Here is an 18,166-nt window from a genome sequence, read left to right as displayed (position 1 = left end):
CTCTCACTAGGTGTAAATGGCTAGAAATTAAAACTGGTGAATTATAGTTATAGTATAAGAATGCTGTTTTTGACAGTATTTTTCTTTCTGTGACACCAAATTACATATAAATAATGAGAGAACGTGAATTATAGTTATAGTATAAGAATGCTGTTTTTGACAGTATTTTTCTTTCCGTGACACCAAATTACATATAAATAACAAGACAATGACATTAAATTACATTTAAATAACAAAAGAACATTACTCAGAAAATAACAAACAAACTTACTCTGAAAAACTTGAATACATATATACATTTCACTGTAATTTCAACTTTAAAGTTTTTCCTTATTCATAACTTTGCACTTAATTCATTACAGCTTTCACTTGTACATATTTAATAAGTAAAATATAAATATTCAAATCAATATATAACATACAAAAAATTACCTGTAAAAATTTTAATCCTTTCCTTCTGTAACTTCAATTTTTTTTATACTGTTCCCTATTATATTATTAATTATAGATTTTTTTGCTCTTTTAAGAGTTTTAAAGTTCTAAGGACATACTGTAAAGTGAAATTTCCTATTCATTACCTATGAAATAGATCAAGCATATTTATACTCAAAATACTTACACTCTTATTTGAAAAGTGCTAGAAAAAATGTGATTCCAGTTGCGTTTGCTTGTCACTAAGGAGGGTTGTGGGCCAATACTTTAAATTTTGTGAAATATATCAAGATTATTTAAATTAACTTTTGCTATGAGTAAAGTGTTATTAAGTCATACAAAATATGAGCACAGGAAGTGGTACAGCTGATGTGGCCATGGCTTGACACTTTTTTCTTGTTAAAATATACATATAATTTATCTAATCAAAACAAATAGATGTGTAAACTTGCAGTGTACTGGTCTTGTGGTACAGCTACAATGGAGCATTAGTCCCTTGGCAGAGCTAAACAAGAGAGCTATGCACGGGACTAAAGTAAGGGTTTTTATAAATTTCTTATCGAAATACAGTACAAGTAATTTTAAAGTACAGTGAGTTCATATAAAAACTACAGCATGCTGTAGTGATGTCACTCCTATCGAGTCACATTCAAAATGCCTTCTGTGGGCCAGCAAAAAGTTATGTTTGTGCTAGTTCCCCACAATGTAAATGCTCCAACTTGGAACACACTCTTTAGTAGAATGTTTCAATTAATATAAAGTTAAGAACAACACAATAAATTTATGTCAACATGTACTAGTTTCTCTTCATATAATTTTAGCATATCAGAAGGCACCAAGCATGATATGTTGTTCTGTTTTTATATCTTAACACTATATGTCCACACTTATAATTTTATGCTAATGAATTAAAAGGTTTGGGAAAAAAAATCATAATATTTTATACACCTTATAATACACTAAGGTTAAACTGTGTCCTTCAACTTTGAATACTAGCTGTGTGTCACATAATGCTATAAGTAAAGAAATTAACTTACTCACTTAAATGTCTGCAAATATAGTCTCATCAACAAGTCATGAGTGTAACAAGTTGGTCATAATTAATTCAGTTTTAAACTGTTGTGTCTACATCATTAAACAGACAGGAATTTATCCAGTTCTAAATTACAACTTAGCATAGTATTATTTTCTGAATCTTTCTAAAAAGAATGTATCTTACTTTACTGAACTTCACATTTAAAACTCATAGTTCAACAAATTCTTACCTTTATAAGTGGGGAGGGGGAAGAGCTGAAATTGTATTCTAGTTCTATAATTTTGCAGAAACTTGATTCATGATTATCATACAATATCAAAGTTTTAGTTAGAAGTGAACACAGAGGTTTTTAAAAATTTACTAATCGTAACAATAGTATAAAATTTGGGTGAAGACTTCATCCTAGAATGCCAGTGTTAAGTTTTCAATAATTAACACCAGGCAGTATGGGGTCACAGTGACCCCATGATGGGGGGTAGGTACATGCATAAGTCTGAAAGTAAATTGGCCATTCAAAAGACTTAATATTAAAACTGCATTTACTGTGTATTATTTCTCTTGCATGTTTCATTTAAGCTTATAAAATAAAAAATCTGAAAAAATATTTGCCTTCCTGTTTCATCAGAAAAAAAGATTTGATTTTATAAATTCCATCTAGTCATATGATATTTAAATTACTAACATTCAAGCTCAGTGTGGAAAAAAAGTTTGTTCAAGTGTGATGTAACTGTACAGAAAATTTACAAAATAATTCTACTAAATTATTTTCTAATTAATGAAAATATGCTTAATTAACATACTTAGAGTAGCTGTAAGCAATCAAAACAAACACAATTGATGTACTTAAAATAAGCCAGTTTTAACTTGTTATACACAACTTTGAAAAAGTTTATTGTACTAAAGTATGAGTATTCCTAATTGTACACAACTTTTCTAGTCTAGCATCTAATAACACATGAATGTTTAAAGGTGTAAATGTCTATTTTGCAATTATCTTAAAGAGGAAATGAAGCAATATATACAATTATACTACATCAAATTAAACAATCATGATAGAAATAAAATAAACAATAAAGCTTTCAAAATCAAGGTTTACCAAAACAAGCAGTTTCTGGGATTGACTATTATTTAAAGACTTACAAGTATAATGAATAATTTATACATATACATGTGTAAAACTACAATTTTCTGGAAAAAAAACAAAGAAGCTCTTAGAAAATCACTATACTTCACAATTAATACATATTTACCTATCAAAAACAAATTGCACAGATAAAGTCTTCTCTAACATATGCTGCATCTTAAACAAGGATACAAGTTCTAATATAATTCTTATTTAACATATAACAAATGCTACACTGGTTGGCGTGTCACCATCAACAATTCTCTACAATATACATGACTTTTGTAAGGAAATGCACATGAAGTACAATAAATGAGAGTGAATGGGATTCAGAACTATGCTATCCAGGTACATTACTCTATGGTTAGTAAGGATAAACTCTCAATCCCATTCATTCTCAGATTTCATGCAAGTTAACAAATTTTACTTAAAGAAAACAAATTACACAAAAACTTTATCTAAGATGTGACATTCTAAACATAACTTAAATAAAAAGGTATACAAGCTTATCAGGTATAAATGTGATTTGTATACATTTAGTATAGACAAATGTACAATTACATGTAAAGGACCTCCAATAAAAACCACGTAGATGATACTGAGGTCCACTCAACATCACTTTTATTGGACTACAAGTCATATGACAGAAACTTTAAACTCAGAAAAGTATCCTCTTCACCATCATCACTGCAAGACAAAAAGCTACAATAAGGGAAAAGACATGTATTTATTTCAACTGTTATCGCCTAAGTTAAGAAATCATACACTCTACCTGTACACTGATTATTAAATGTCAAAGCTTCAGTCAGAATGTCTGTGGTTTCTAAGACAGTTCAGTTTTTGATTTTAAATTTTCAAAAGTAAAATAAATATAAAAATAATACTTATTTTATCTTTCACGTCAAAAGCTGCTTAGTGTTTGATAGATAAAATTAATCAAATCTATACTTCGTATCTATTATTATTTTACTATGGATTTTAGGTCATAATGTACGTCGCTTCAGTTTGTATACATCATTACATCATAATATAAGCAATAGTATCATTAGAATATTTTCTAACCAGACCAGTATTAATTGCTTAGATGTGAATGTCTTTGTGTAATATATTTACACTGAAATATAATAATACAGGAGAAGTAGTTGCAATGTAGAGTTGATAGAAGTGAGGAAAAGTAACGAATTTTAGATGTGATGTACAAAAATTAGAAAACTGCTTGCATTCTTTTTTCACAGAAGCCATAAATTAACTTTGTGACACATTGAAACAACGTTATCTTGAACTTCTAATAGGTGAATTAAAAAACGAATGTTTCTACTTTTCTTTGTGATACACCCAGGACTCAGAAGTATAAAATAGGTACAGACATGCACAAAAAAATAATGATTCCTCAGAAAGGTTTTAGACGAATATATAAAATTTAAGACTGCTTGAGTGAAAGATGTTTGTTAGCATACACCTCATACTAGTTGACCTACAGTATATGTATACTGGTTTGGTTTTCCCTTCTTGAATCTGCTGTAAAAATCTGTACAACAAGTTACATATGCAAACAACCTGCAGGATTGAAATATAAACAATGTTAAGATGCTTAAAATAAATACCTCTCAAAGTGGTTTCAATATTTAAAATACAGAAATATGGGGAAAATGACAGAAGAAATTATATACAACCCCAGGGTCCTAGTTAACCCAAACTCCAGGGTTCTGTACACATGAGAATTTGTTGGGATGCATGCGGTTTGCCCCCCTGGGAACTGAATATGCACCATAAAATGTCCCACATGGAAGGCAAGCACAAGTACTTTGCTTCAAACTTTGTACCATAACAAACTAAACAGCATACAGTTTGCACACAGCTGTTCACAATCAACTTCTAACAGGTTTCATCAATGACAATAAATTGCACAAAAATGATGCCTCTTGAAAGTACCACATGTTTAACCCTTTCACTTCAGACAGGTCGAAGTGCACATGTCACAACCTTTCACAGAATTACTTTCAAAATTGAATCATACTACTTTATTTTCAGTTTATATGAATAAACTCATCATCAGAACATAGGTAATAAATCAAAGTTTTGTATTATTTAAGTTTTAAAATATTTAAAAAATTCTCAACCTTCCCTAGTATAAGAACTGTGATGTTTGTTATCTATGTCTTCTCACTTCTATAATTCTTTTTACCACCGTTCTGAGAAGGATGAAATTTAATGTAAATTACTCATTATAATATTTTCATCACTCATGCAAAGCATAATTTACATAGCCTTCAATCTTATTTAGTTACAGAGAAATAAAATAGAAAATCAGACCTCTATTGCCACATCCATCTGTCACATCCCCTCTTTCAGAACTTGCCAATAGTTCTCTCTGACAGTTAAAACTATATTATTTATAACCAATAAAAATCCAAAGTATTTCTCTAACAAATGATGTATTATATTACATTGCTGTCTGTAGAGATATGTGTATATTTTCTTTCCAGTTCAAACTTTATTCACATGGGAAACACATCGACGAGCTTAGTTGAATTTTTAATGGCTTTTGTCACACAGTTAGAAAGCCAGAAAAATTGTAATAGTTATGCAACATTATTTCCTTTTTTAATGTTATTATTCTGTGTTTTTTGGTGCATTATTTAATGCAGTAGTACAACTAGTATACAAAAGTAGGGTTAAGTTTCATCGACAGTCAAGACCCAGGTAAGTACTTTATTTCTTGTTTTCATGAGTATTCTTTATTTATTATTACAAAAGTAACTAAAGTAGCTAAGGTAAAACAAATAATAAAGTAGCTAAAGTAAAATAAATAATAATAATAAAATTTTTTTATGACGTACGCTTGCGTGTATTCTATGTGTTATGTAATTCAATACTGTAGTGGGAGCTGTAAGTTTGCAATGTTATGTACAATTTATGTGGCACAAATAATAGTTAGACATGGTTCAAAAGGCAATAAAACAAAATGTATATAAATAGATGTATACTGTTACAATATTTAAGCTACTTAGGATAAACAATTGTGGTTTTCTGTTACAATTTGCAGTCATTCCAGAAAGAAAGAAAATAGGGGAATTTATAATTTTTTCCTAATTTTTTATGGTGGTTACAAGGTTAGTTAAATCAACGGACCTCATATAGAGTTAGGGTAAAGAAAATAACAGATAAAATATGAAGTTTTTCATTGAACGTTAACATGCTCTTTTCCACACATGCAGTGTATATTGTAAATAAAGTTTGTCATTGACACTGAAGTGCTTTTTTCCTTTATTTTTTTCAGTTTAATAAATTTTGCCTATGGGACCTTGTTTAAGACTTTTTTATAGAAGAAGCTGCAAATACCATGAATTGGAACATAGGACATAAGAACAGATATAGAAAGAACACAATATCATGATAGTATGCTCATGTTGAAAATTATCAAATTGAAATAGCAGGCTATAACAATGCATATAAATACTGTCTTTTTTCTTTTTTAAAGAAAACACCCAAACTTTCATAAGCAAAATACTGGAAACAAAAAAGAGTGGCGTAATTTTTTAAAATTATAAGAATAATTTCCTGTAGCTTTTAAAAAGTTAAAAAATAAATGGATTTCTGTAGGCAAAGAGTAAATAAATATCCTCTACCCTGGTTCAGTCTCTTCCACTGAACTACTAACTTCCACACCTTCCTTTTTCTTTGACAGCTTTGAGAATTTGTTTCTTTCTGAACACTTGCAGTGTCCATAGTCAAAGTGTTTTCTAAATAATGTATTTTATTTGAATTAATTGTAAACATTGGCACTAAAGCCTACTGCATATCATAAATAATATGCAGGAGATTATTTCTAAAGGAAATGGAATTTAATTGTAGTGAGTAAAACCTTTTTTTTTTTTTCATATAAAATACAACATCAGATTTTGTCATCCATACCAACAGCCATTTTTTTAGATTGTATTTGTTATAAGAAGAACCCTATTAAAGTATACAACCTCAAACATTAAATGTACCACCCATGTTGCACTCTAAGTCACTATGATACTCAGTCAGTATTCAAATCAATATTCACAAAGACATATAATTATAAATGAATAAACAGACACAACCATTGCAACTTTCACCAAGAAGATAAACTTCTGAAATAACTCCTAGTAAGTCAAGAAGACATTGTTATATGTGGCACATCAATCACTAATACTGCAACCCTCTGGAAAGGTAATGTTGAGAGTATAAACCTTGTTTGATTCTAAACAAGTGACTTCTGTAACACATGTAAAAACACTCCTGATAATCCCCATGATGGAAAAATAATACTGATATTTAGTGTGTTCTAGTTGCAACCATTTTATAGTTTTGTCCTTGTGTTATTATAAATGGGCATACTGTTCATGCTTCGATGGATATAATTCATATAAATTTAGCACATAAACAAACTAGCATAAATAACTGTGAATGTAAAATAAGTAAGCGGATTAGAGCCAGCTCCTATAGATAGTATGTGCATGTGCTACAGATGTAAACAATGAAGTAATAATGTGACTGACAGAACCAAACAATAATTTGCTTCTGCTCTGTCTTGTAGGCATAATGAAATAGAAAGTAATGTCATCCTATAGAGCAAATTCGATAGCCAAAACAAGGTATTTAAAGAATCACCTTTGTTTTATACTAGCATATTGGATTCATTCTGTTCCAAAATATACATACAACAAGAACTGTTAATTTGGAAAATCTTGGGAGTCATATGCTGAGATAAAGACAAGGTGCTTAAAACGTTCAACAGAGAAACAGGAGCTTAGGCTTAGAAATAATTGAAGGTATTAAACTTACCAATGTTCAAGCAGATTCACAACCATCAATCACTGTGAATGTAACAAACAGCACACAATCCACTTGTTTTAAAATATTAAAACAAGTCAAATGTAAATGTTTGTTACACTGTTGGTTACCACAGTTGTATTCAGAGCTTTAAATAATTGTCTCTTTTCATCAAAGTCTACACAGGTTTCTCCAATTACTTTAGAACAACCTTTGACAAGAGAAATTATTCTTCTCCACTCTGTTGTTAAAATACAATCTGTGATAATTTCACTTCAAAAAAAAAACTGCCACTATAAGCCCTTTATTGCTAAACTCACAATCATACAGTCTAGATCTAACTAACTTTGTCTTACTACTTGAGCTACATTTTGTAAACATATTTATAGACTGACAGAAGCCTAGAATGTTCTATACTCTACAAGACATTATGATGCAATATATACTCAATCAAAACAACAACAAAAACTTAGAAGGTTCTAGTAACATGATACAAAAATACAATAAGTGCCAATTCACAACAATTAAACTGCACAACATAGGATTAATACACAGTTACATAAACAAACTTGCAATGAACAATCACTTCTAAAAATAAGTGAATTTAACACTCGCATCAAACTTAAATTGAAACAGTTGTGTATATCTAACACTGAATAATGTCCTAACAAGTCATTCAGTCTTAATCATACCAGACCTTCATCAAGGGTATATTTTTAAGCTGATGTTAGGGAAAGACATCTGAGATATATATTTGCTTAGTTTGACAATCAAAGAAAAGGTAGATGCTTAGGTAGTTAAAAAGTTACTTCCCCACGAAATGCATTATTCTTTGACAGAAATACGAATTTAGTGAAAGTTTTGAAATGACTTATAAAATCAGCACACTGTAATTAAATCAGAATATGGTGGTGCTTCTATCTATAAAAACAAAAACTCTGGCTCAGTGAAAATTCAGCTTTCAGAATTATGTTCTAGAGATTAAATAAACAGGGCTCCATGAACATGAATGCTAATGCATTATCCATTTCTAGGGAATAGTCAGACCAAATAATTCCTTTTTTCAAGATATATTTTAATTGAAGTGTTTGACATATTGATTGCTACATGTGCAGTATTTTTATTATATTGAGCTAGTTTGCAATGCACTTTTGTAAATTTATTTTACCAGCTGTATATCACTTGATTACACATACCTTTTTATTTTATTAGAAGGTACATCAAATTGATTCTTACAACAAATAAGGTTGAGATTTTATATACAATATAGAGAATTTATGGTTTTAATCTGTAACTTGATAAACTTATTACATGTGTTTTTTCTAAAATGTATGGTGAACTGTTACAGATCATGTAACTTTTATAAGCTTGCCTACACATACGTGAAACAACTTATTCAGAGAAGAGTAGCAGTTCGTTGTGTAATATGTCACTAATATGTAGACACCTAACAATTTAGCTTCATCTATGCCCTTTTCATTTTCTTACATTCTATTTTTTACCATTTAAAACCACATTATATCACCTCTGGAAGCATGAACCATGTGAAATGGAGATAGAAAGAATTAAAGCAAGAGAAAGGAAGAAAAAGTGGTTATACTACCATGACAGTCACTTGGCTGTATGCCTTCCCATTCCACCAAGTTAGACATGTGTGGGTCTATTTTGTATGATAAATATAAAACAGTGAATGTAATGTACCCTTTTCTTATTGTTCAAATTACTGTATTTTGGCAGTTCTTAACAGCTGTGTTATGCTAGTCAAAAGATTACTACATCAAGCAACAGTATCATAGTTCAATGCCCTGATAAGTTGTAACAGAATGACTATTTTAATTAACTGCATAAAACTTCCCTTTAACTGAAAAATAAAATACTGTATAGTTTGTCTTTTTAAATCACATTTACAATATCTCACATTGGCTATAATTACATGAAAGTTCCTGAAAGTTTTAAAATGTGTACAAGTTACAATCAATAATAGAGTAATAGTATCATAAACCCTTGAATGGTGTGAAAACTGACCTTGTCTCTGCTAATTAGATACGAAAACTTTTGAACATCTATTTCAACATGAATGACTTATCACACTTCATCAACTCCTGCTGTCATATGTATCAGCTGAATGTGCATCAAACTGCATACTATCAAATCAAAACCTAAGGTAATCTATTAACTCAAAAATAAAATTACTCTGAGCTGTAATCTGAAACATATTTTCTTGACTTGTTTCCTATTAGCTGGACAGAATACCGAAAAGCTACAAATACAAGCAAACTATAAAAAAACATTTAATACCAAATAAGCCAAAATGTGAAAAAAAAGAAAATGTACAAAATGGTGGGTTGTTTGTTATGAATCAGTAAATCCCATTAGCATAAAAAATTTTAAATATACAGATACGAACACAATAAACAATAACAAATGATCCAAAACATATACATTAAAAAACACTAAAAGAGACAGAACTTCATAAATGGTTGATGGTAGGTACTCAATTATATAGCTTTCATTTAAAATACTTACACCATCAATTGTTATTTTTGTCCTTTAAAGATAGATCATTGGGTTGGAGTGAGTTGAGATAATCCAAATTCCTCACCATGCTGAGAAAATTGTGGTACAACTGGGCTTTCTTCCCCCTGTCCACAAAACTGCACAACAGCTAACAACATAGATGCCAGTGAACTCAAGAAACCAAATACCTAAAATTAAAACAAAAATATTATATACACAAACAAGTTTATTAGACTTTTAAGTGTTATTATTGATGATTTTATGAAACTGTTACCTAAGTAAAACTGAAAATCCAAAGTTAATATTTTCCTACACTGAAAATGTATTTCTAATATATTCTTAATTCTGCTCACAGAATAGCTTTTCTTGACTTGTACTACCTTCTATATGCACAAATTTTTGCTCACCACTAGCTTTGATACTCCTAAGTGAGGCAACTGTGTGCTAGCATGCAAATGAGCATGCGACAACCCTCCATCAATAGGAGCAAGACACAACTCCCAGCACAGCCCTTTATGCAGTTCAGCTCAAAATCATATTGAGCAAATAAAGTAGAAAAGACACCAGAAGTGGGGAGGAAAAATGGGAAATGTGAGAAGAGATAAGAATCCATTGAAAATACATTTTCAGTGTAGGAAAATGTTAACTTCCAATACGATATCTTACCTCTTATCACAAAATAGCTAGAATCCCAAATTGACCTGGTGGAGAGACTAGTGTAACATTACCTAGATAAGCCCCCTTCAGAAAGAACCCAAAGGAAGCCCATGTGGTGTGTGAATAAAGAGTGTGTAAAACACACACACACATGGGAGACTGCATCACTTCTGAGCCAGGTATACTCTTCGCCCTTCAAAATGATGTGTCGCAATAAGGGGGAAACATAGAAGAGACCCTAGGTGTAGTGTCTAGGTCATGGAAGAACGTAAGAGTGAGTTCAACCACAACCAACAGAACTGTAATAGGAATATCCAGTCTATGGTAGGAAAAGAGTTTTCTACCATTCACCTCAGATATGGGAACTGGATGGGGAAAATCTTCCATTCCAAGTACTCACATCATCATGTGTGCATGTCCAACACAACTAACATCAGTATCCCTCAGGAACCAACATCCAGACGATGGTAGGAAGGAAGATGCCCAGCTGGAGGGATGAACCTCATTTTGGCTGAAATTGTCTTGTCCATAACCAGGCGGTATCTGGAATAGTACATCAGGTTCACAGTAGGAGGAGTGTCTATACACCATCCACACAAGCAGAACACCACCACCCTACTCTCAACCAAGTGGAACTGAGCACACTCCAGAAGAAACCTCCATGGTCCACCACCCCAGTGTCTAGGAGTTGGTAAGTGTTAAGGACTCCTATACTCTATGGCAGTAAAGGGGAAAATAATGTGGGAGAGTTCGAAGGAACTGAGAACCAGAGACAGTGCAATGGGTGACTGCAAAACCCTATTTTGAAAAGCAAACTGTTCCTGATTCAATCAGATGAAGGAGCAGCAATCTTCTACTGCTTTACACATGTGTACTGTCCAGGGTAAACATACTTATGATGCAAAACACAGTGAGGAAAACCTACAAGTGGTCTTGTGGAACACCCCATCTCTATGGTTGCCATCATTAACCTGAATAGTTGTACAGTGTGGTTTTAAGAATAAATATATCTTGTTAGGCAACTCTCTCCACTAAGCAGGATTCATACTTGCAAGAAATATCCCAGTAAAAAAGAAAAAGAGCACTTACTCAGTCATAGAGAAACCATGGAGCTCAAAATGGCGACAAGAGGTAAACAGTAACCTGCAGAGCAGGAAATGGACACATGATGAAGAAAATGTAAAATAAATGCATGGGGAGTGGTCCACATACCGACATGAGCTATATTCTCCAAAGGACAACAAAATCAAGCAGCCAGGGACATGATAAGGTGAGGGATTGGATGGGAGGAAACTTGAAATAGGTGACCATCATCGGGAGACAGGGAAGAATAAACTAACAAATCCAACCAGTAAGGATAACAGGAGAAGCATCATGGCAATCCAGATCAGAACGATAATAAAGATTAGAAAAGGAAGAGAGGGAAAAAGAGTGAAGGAAAAATGCCCTCACATGCAATTGATGTTCTGTACAGAAAAAGACTGATCTGGGTAGAGCATGACATAGATCCTGTGAGATAACTTGTGAGAGACATTGAGAGTAAAAAACCCAAACATCAATGTACACACTTTAAATAAAAGGAGGAGAAAAAAAGGTCTGTCAGGAGAGATGATATAAAGAAAGGATGACATAGGCTTGAAGGAAGGAAGTGTAAAGGCATGGATGACAACAATGAGTTTCCAAGCAGGGAGGATGGTAGGACATGGGGACAGCAAAGGCAGAAAGAACAAAAACAATAAGATGGAATGGAAATGGAGAGCAAATCCACACAATAACCAGCAATGGTGGATACCAAAAGCCCCTTGTCAAAAAACCAGGTAAGGAAGGAAGACAGGTGCTGGAGAGTAGAACGAGAAGGTGGAAAATCAAGACGAGAAGCCCAGTGGCAGTAGACATACCATTTATGACATGGAAGAAAGGTGAATGGAATGGGAAGTCAGGGTAACAACCTGCAAGGAAAATCTAACTCATTTGACAAGGGACTGGACAAAAACCATGTGCAGTGCTGGCCAAAGTGGTGCTATTCAAGCCTTCAAGCCACTCTATTACTGAGAGGACACAAAGAAGAAGATGGATGGGTGGATAGGCATAGAGGTAATCCCCCCCCCCTCCCAAATCCTGATTGAGGGCATTGATAGCTACAGCCAAATGATGTGAAATTGAGAACCAAACCTTGGAAGTTTGTAATGTAGGTGGGTGGCAAATGCATCCAACATCAGAGAACCCCACTGTAAACACAGCCAGCCAAACACCTATGGGTCAAGATGCCACTCTGTGGGGAAAATCTTGTCAGGGTACAATAAATGATCTACAAACAGATTCAGGACAGCTGGTATATGATTTGTCAACAATCAAATGTGATGGCTGTGGACCCAAAACAGGAGGTCCAACAGGTGGAAACAAAGAGACCTTGACCAAGTGCCCCCTTTGCCAAGTGGTGTACAAGACAACTGTTGAGTTGTTGGAATGGATCATAACCAACCAGTTCGAAAGAGATGGAAGGGAACCAATGCCCAACAGACAGGGAACAGTTCCAAGAGACTGATATGCAGAAATGGCTCCACCATAGACACAAGGTCCAAAATCTCCTGCATATCCAACAATGCACCCCAACCTAAAGAGAAGTATCCATGAAGAAGTGAACTTCCAGACAAGGAGGAAGAAGAAGATCACCCACTGTGGTGTGATTTCAGTTTAACCACCAAGTGAAGTTCACATGAAGGGAAGGAGAGTGATGGATAGGAGTGCCCAAGGGATCCCAAACAAGGTTCCAATTACCTTGTAAAGCCCATTGAACCCCAATATCCGGTGCAGGGGGGAGAATAAGATATTAGCCTAAATGTGCCTTACTCAAAAGAGAAGGGGAAGACAAAATATAATAAGGAAACAGGCTGTCAAAATCCACATCCTTGCATGAGAAAAGAATCCGCAGGTGAAACAGGAGCCTGGTTTAAGGCAGCCAATTCCTGGTGAATCAAAGCCGTAACATCTCCTGCCAACAATTGTGGACCTGAAGCCATGGTAGTCAATTTTTTTAGTAAGGTTAACTGTAGTAGAAACATCAATGGTTGCTGTAGTGACATAAAAAAACAAAACATTTCAACTAAGAGCGGAAGGAGTAAAGTACAAACAGAGAGCTCCAAAGAATCATGTATTGACATAATGTGGCCATGTACAAACTAATATTTCAGAACAGAAATGTAGCAAACGTAAATAAAAATTGATTAAAAATTCTGTACAGCAAATCATGAGCAAAAAACATCTTACCATCATGAGTGCCAGTCGAGAAATAGTTTTGGGCTAAGCTGCATAGAGAAAGTGCTGGGAGTTATGTCGTGTTACTAATGGTGGAGAGTTTTCGCATGTTATCACACATCAAGATAACATAAAAATTAGAAAAGGAAGAGAGGGAAAAAGAGTGAAGGAAAAAATGCTCTCATGTGCAGTTGATGTTATATACAGAAAAAGACCGATCTGGGTAGAGCATGACATAGAAGACCAAAACCTGGAAAGTTTGTAATGTACATGGGTGGCAAATGCATCCAATACCAGAGAACCCCACTGTAAACACCTGTTTGTGTCCAAAAATTAATTCATGTGGTTTTCAAATATGCATTTTAGAACACAAAATTTGTCTGTCACGAGAACAGAATGTCCTAAGACCACTATAATTTATCAAGCTTTCTAAGTAAGCTATAAATAGGTAAAGAAAAATGTTTTGTTAGTTGTTTGGAGCAGCTGTACAATGATCACACACAAAGATATTTATAACAATAGTAGTAAGCTTCTTATAGAGGAGAACCTGTTCTTTCTATAGGTTATAAACTTATCCATCAGCCACGTAAAGTTGATTAGCAAACAATCTCAAAACGTCAGAGAGAAAGGAGACAGGCCTTTTCTAATTGGTTTAACAAATTTATTGATATTTCAGCAAATGAAAAAGATAAAAGGTGTATATTTTAGATTCCTGCTTACACTTATTTATAGATTATGTTTCTGATTAGTTGAAAACTGCAGCAATCTGTTTTTGAAGTTATGAAATTCTGAAGTGGAAAAACCAAAGCTCAGAAGCGTCAGTAACAAAGAAAATCGAGGATTTAGAATTATTTAAATGTTTCTTTTTGAAACAGTTGTATGTACTAACCCTGACGAAGCTCCAAAGATGAATTGTGGTTATTAGAATAAAAAGCTTTTTTATAATTATCTGAAATATAAATTTTTTTTTTTCTAACTTTACTTTAGAAATGTGTAAATCTCTCCAGTATACATTACAAATCTTGAAAGACAACAAAAAATTCCCAGCAAATGACCAAAAACATCGTATTACTACAGCATTATCCGTCATACATGAAAATAAACTGATATTTATACAGCTCAGGAGCTTGTATTATCATTTGTTTTATTTACTTATGGTATGTTTCATAAAAATATTTGGGTTTAGTTTAATCATTATGAAAAAACATGAACCATCCTCCAAAAACATTTCCATTTTACATTTCACATTGAAATCAATAGTATAATTACCAATTTAGCATTCACATAATAAAGCAGCATGTATGTCTGATAAGAACTTGATACAAACAAAACCGCAATTGAATGAGAAGTGAATTTTTTAGAAAATTTTACCCCAAAAAAAAAAAAAATAGTTTTGGTTCAAAATACCAAATGCCCATTAATTTAATTTCTTTTTGCTTATGATTTAACAACAATGGTATATATGAAGAATCTTTGGTACATATCATTAAGTATTTTCACTTGAAGAAAAAATGTACAAATTCATTGTTTAAATGCAATTGAATATCATGCATTTTTAAGCAGATCATCGATAAAATACTATATGTATCTCATCTCACCTATCACTAAATAATACAGGTAATACATATTTGGTTAAGATGTACTGCTTGATCTTAAAGAACATGAAGCAAATTGTTACAAGCTTTCATTAATTTTTGTTGTTAATTGTAAGTTTTAGCCTACATTGGTAAATTCAATATAAAAATTCACTATGTTAAATTTTTTGTTTGCTGTGACCTTTTTGCTCTCTTATCAAAGACTTATTCATTTCACTTGCTCTATGAAAGCTCCAATAAAATACCCTCAACTACCAAAATTTAATGCTGCAAATGTTGATGTATTTAATTTGTTCAAATACATATATATAATGTCATGAGTGTCAAACAACAAGTTTGATAATTTTAGTGATTTTTGATATTACATACATTTTAGGTAAGCATTTCTTGTCTTTTATTTTCTCAACATTTTTAGCGACAGACTAAATACTGAATTGTATTTTATTCAGAATCAAACCAAATTAAGTTAGTTTGGTATCAGTGACATGAGATTTACAACGTTTTGAGGCAATAATGTTTGAAACACATACATACATACATACATACACACAATAAATGATGGTCAAGTTATTCTACTTTCAAACTTTACATAAAAATTTATTTGTCAACTTCAGTTCAAAACCAGGAGAAATCTGGAATATTTCTTCTGGTCCATTGTAGGAGAGTACTCACCATCTACACCAACAGAACACCACCACATTACTCTTGACTTAGTGGAATTGGTCACTATTTTAATGGAAGATGGAATTGGTCAGCCAGGGAAAAGGTGATATGACATCTCCAGTGAGAGAAAACTTGGAAAATGCAATAAGAACCCTTGAATAATGACACATAAGCAAGAAGATTAAGGTGGCAAAAATATCTGGTGAGGGTGATAGGAAGTATTCCTGGTATAAAAAGATAAGAACAGGATCCATGGAAGGAAGCAGTGGGGGCAACATCACAAAGCAGAGCACATATTGAACAAAGAAGAGGATCGGGATTGGAATGGGAATACAAATGAGAGATGGAGGGGAGGGAAATAGGAGTGAAAGTGATGTCCTCTTAATGCACTGCTGACATCTTGGGGAAAAAACCTACAATCTGGATAAACGAGAACATAGATATGTTGACAGAGGATACATATGATGTCAATAGCAAAGATATCTAACTTATGACGACCACATGCAAAGAGGAGTAAGAAATACATCTTGAGGGAAAAGTGGTACAATTAGCAAGTGACCAAAGGTTCAAAGGGAAGAAGGGTAAGGGCATGAAGGACCACAGTAAAATTCCAATCAGTTAGGGGAATTAGACAGAGCAGATGAATCAGGCAAAAGGAACAAAACAGGAGAGGAAAAAATGCAACGAGAGTTGAAGAAATTGAAGGTATTAGACAAGACTGCCCTAAAGCCCAAAACAGTGGAAACTGATAAACTGTTGCTGAAAAGCCAAGTAAAGAAATTGAAATGGTGGAAAACACTAGGTTGGGAAGGTGAGAAACCATGATGCAAAGACAACCTCATGAAAATGCCACATTTCCTCTTGGAAACACAAATGACTGAGCAATAAAGAGGGGTAGTAACCTGCAAAGAGAGTCCACATCATCCCACTTGGGTCCAGCCAAAATCCATGCATGAAGCCAGAGTGTGGTAAAAGCGGAATGAAATATAATGGACTGAAGTTGACATAGAAAAGATCAGGAAAGCAGAAAAAGTACAAGAGGGCAGAATTGAAGAAGGATCAGAATCGGAAAACACAGTCAAGCAGGCCAGAATGTGGCAATTAGAAGAACTCAACATGGAGTGACTTTGACTAAGACTGGTCTCAGAAAAGAGAACCAGCATTTGAAAGCAAAGTGAACGGGAGCCCCATTGTAAATTTATGAAGAGATAAAGGTAGGAAATAATACAAGGCATGACGAACTGCAAGAAGTTCCAAAAATTTGACAAGGAGGGAAGATTTGACAACTGTTCAATGACTGGATATCACCTGAGAATCCAGATATACTCCATATCCCTCACCCTGTATGAGGAGAATCTGTAAAAAGGTGCAAATCAGGACAGGGAGAGGAACACGAGCCAAGGTGTTGTCTCTGTCTAGCCACCAGAAAAAGTGGACTGATAGGGAAGGAGGGAGGAGGATGGTGGAGTGCAAGGGATCATGAACAAGATTCCATTGATCATACAACACCCACTGAAGACAATGCACATGTGTAGAACCTCAGGGTATGAGGGGATTCATAGAAGCCCAAGTCCCCAAATGAGATAGAATCTCATGCGCAGGTAAGGAAGAAAAAGACTTGGCTCAGATTAAGAAGAGAAGACTGAGCCATACTGAAGTAGATGTTGCAAAATACCCCCAAATGGATAAGATACTGCTCGGGAGTGAAATAGGACTTCTTCACCTTGACAAGCCTTCGCACATGAGCTACCTTCTGTAGGAGGAAATGAGTATCTTAGTACTTTTATGTAACAGAAAATTTTCAAGTTTCACATACAAAATCTTTATAATGTCCAGATAATTATCAATCGTTTCTTAAGAAAAAACTTTATATTATATCTGTTATTTTCAGTAATTAATCTCTGTACGTGATTGGTAGATTTGACCAATTTTATAACCACCATAAAAAATTAGGAAGTAAGTATAAATTATAAATCTTTCATTCTAGAATGAACACAAATTATAATATGAAAACATGAATGTGTAGACTAAATAACATAAATCTCATAACATTATACAAATATATATATATATTATATTGACCTTTCA

The 18,166-nt window shown here is 33.3% G+C and overlaps 1 protein-coding gene across 4 annotated transcripts in view; it reads right to left on the bottom strand.

Annotated features, from left to right (window-relative positions):
* Positions 1–247: 247 nt before the first annotated feature.
* Positions 248–18,166, bottom strand: part of LOC106461601 — a 37,769-nt gene continuing 19,850 nt past the window's right edge. For 3 of the 4 annotated variants that reach the window (XM_022388611.1, XM_022388614.1, XM_022388613.1), the window contains 2 exons: positions 9,918–10,096; positions 248–3,293 (listed from right to left, as the gene is read on the bottom strand). In XM_022388611.1, coding sequence (XP_022244319.1) covers positions 9,953–10,096 — 144 coding nt within the window. In that variant the 3' untranslated portion in view covers positions 248–3,293; positions 9,918–9,952. The remainder of the gene's footprint in view (positions 3,294–9,917; positions 10,097–18,166) is intronic. The other variant, XM_022388612.1, reaches the window with a different exon arrangement.

This window comes from Limulus polyphemus, unplaced genomic scaffold (genome assembly GCF_000517525.1).
Source record: "Limulus polyphemus unplaced genomic scaffold, Limulus_polyphemus-2.1.2 Scaffold996, whole genome shotgun sequence".
Taxonomy (NCBI): Eukaryota; Metazoa; Arthropoda; class Merostomata; order Xiphosura; family Limulidae; genus Limulus; species Limulus polyphemus.
Note: the sequence above shows the minus strand (reverse complement) of the source record. Positions and strands in the feature narration are given on the sequence as shown.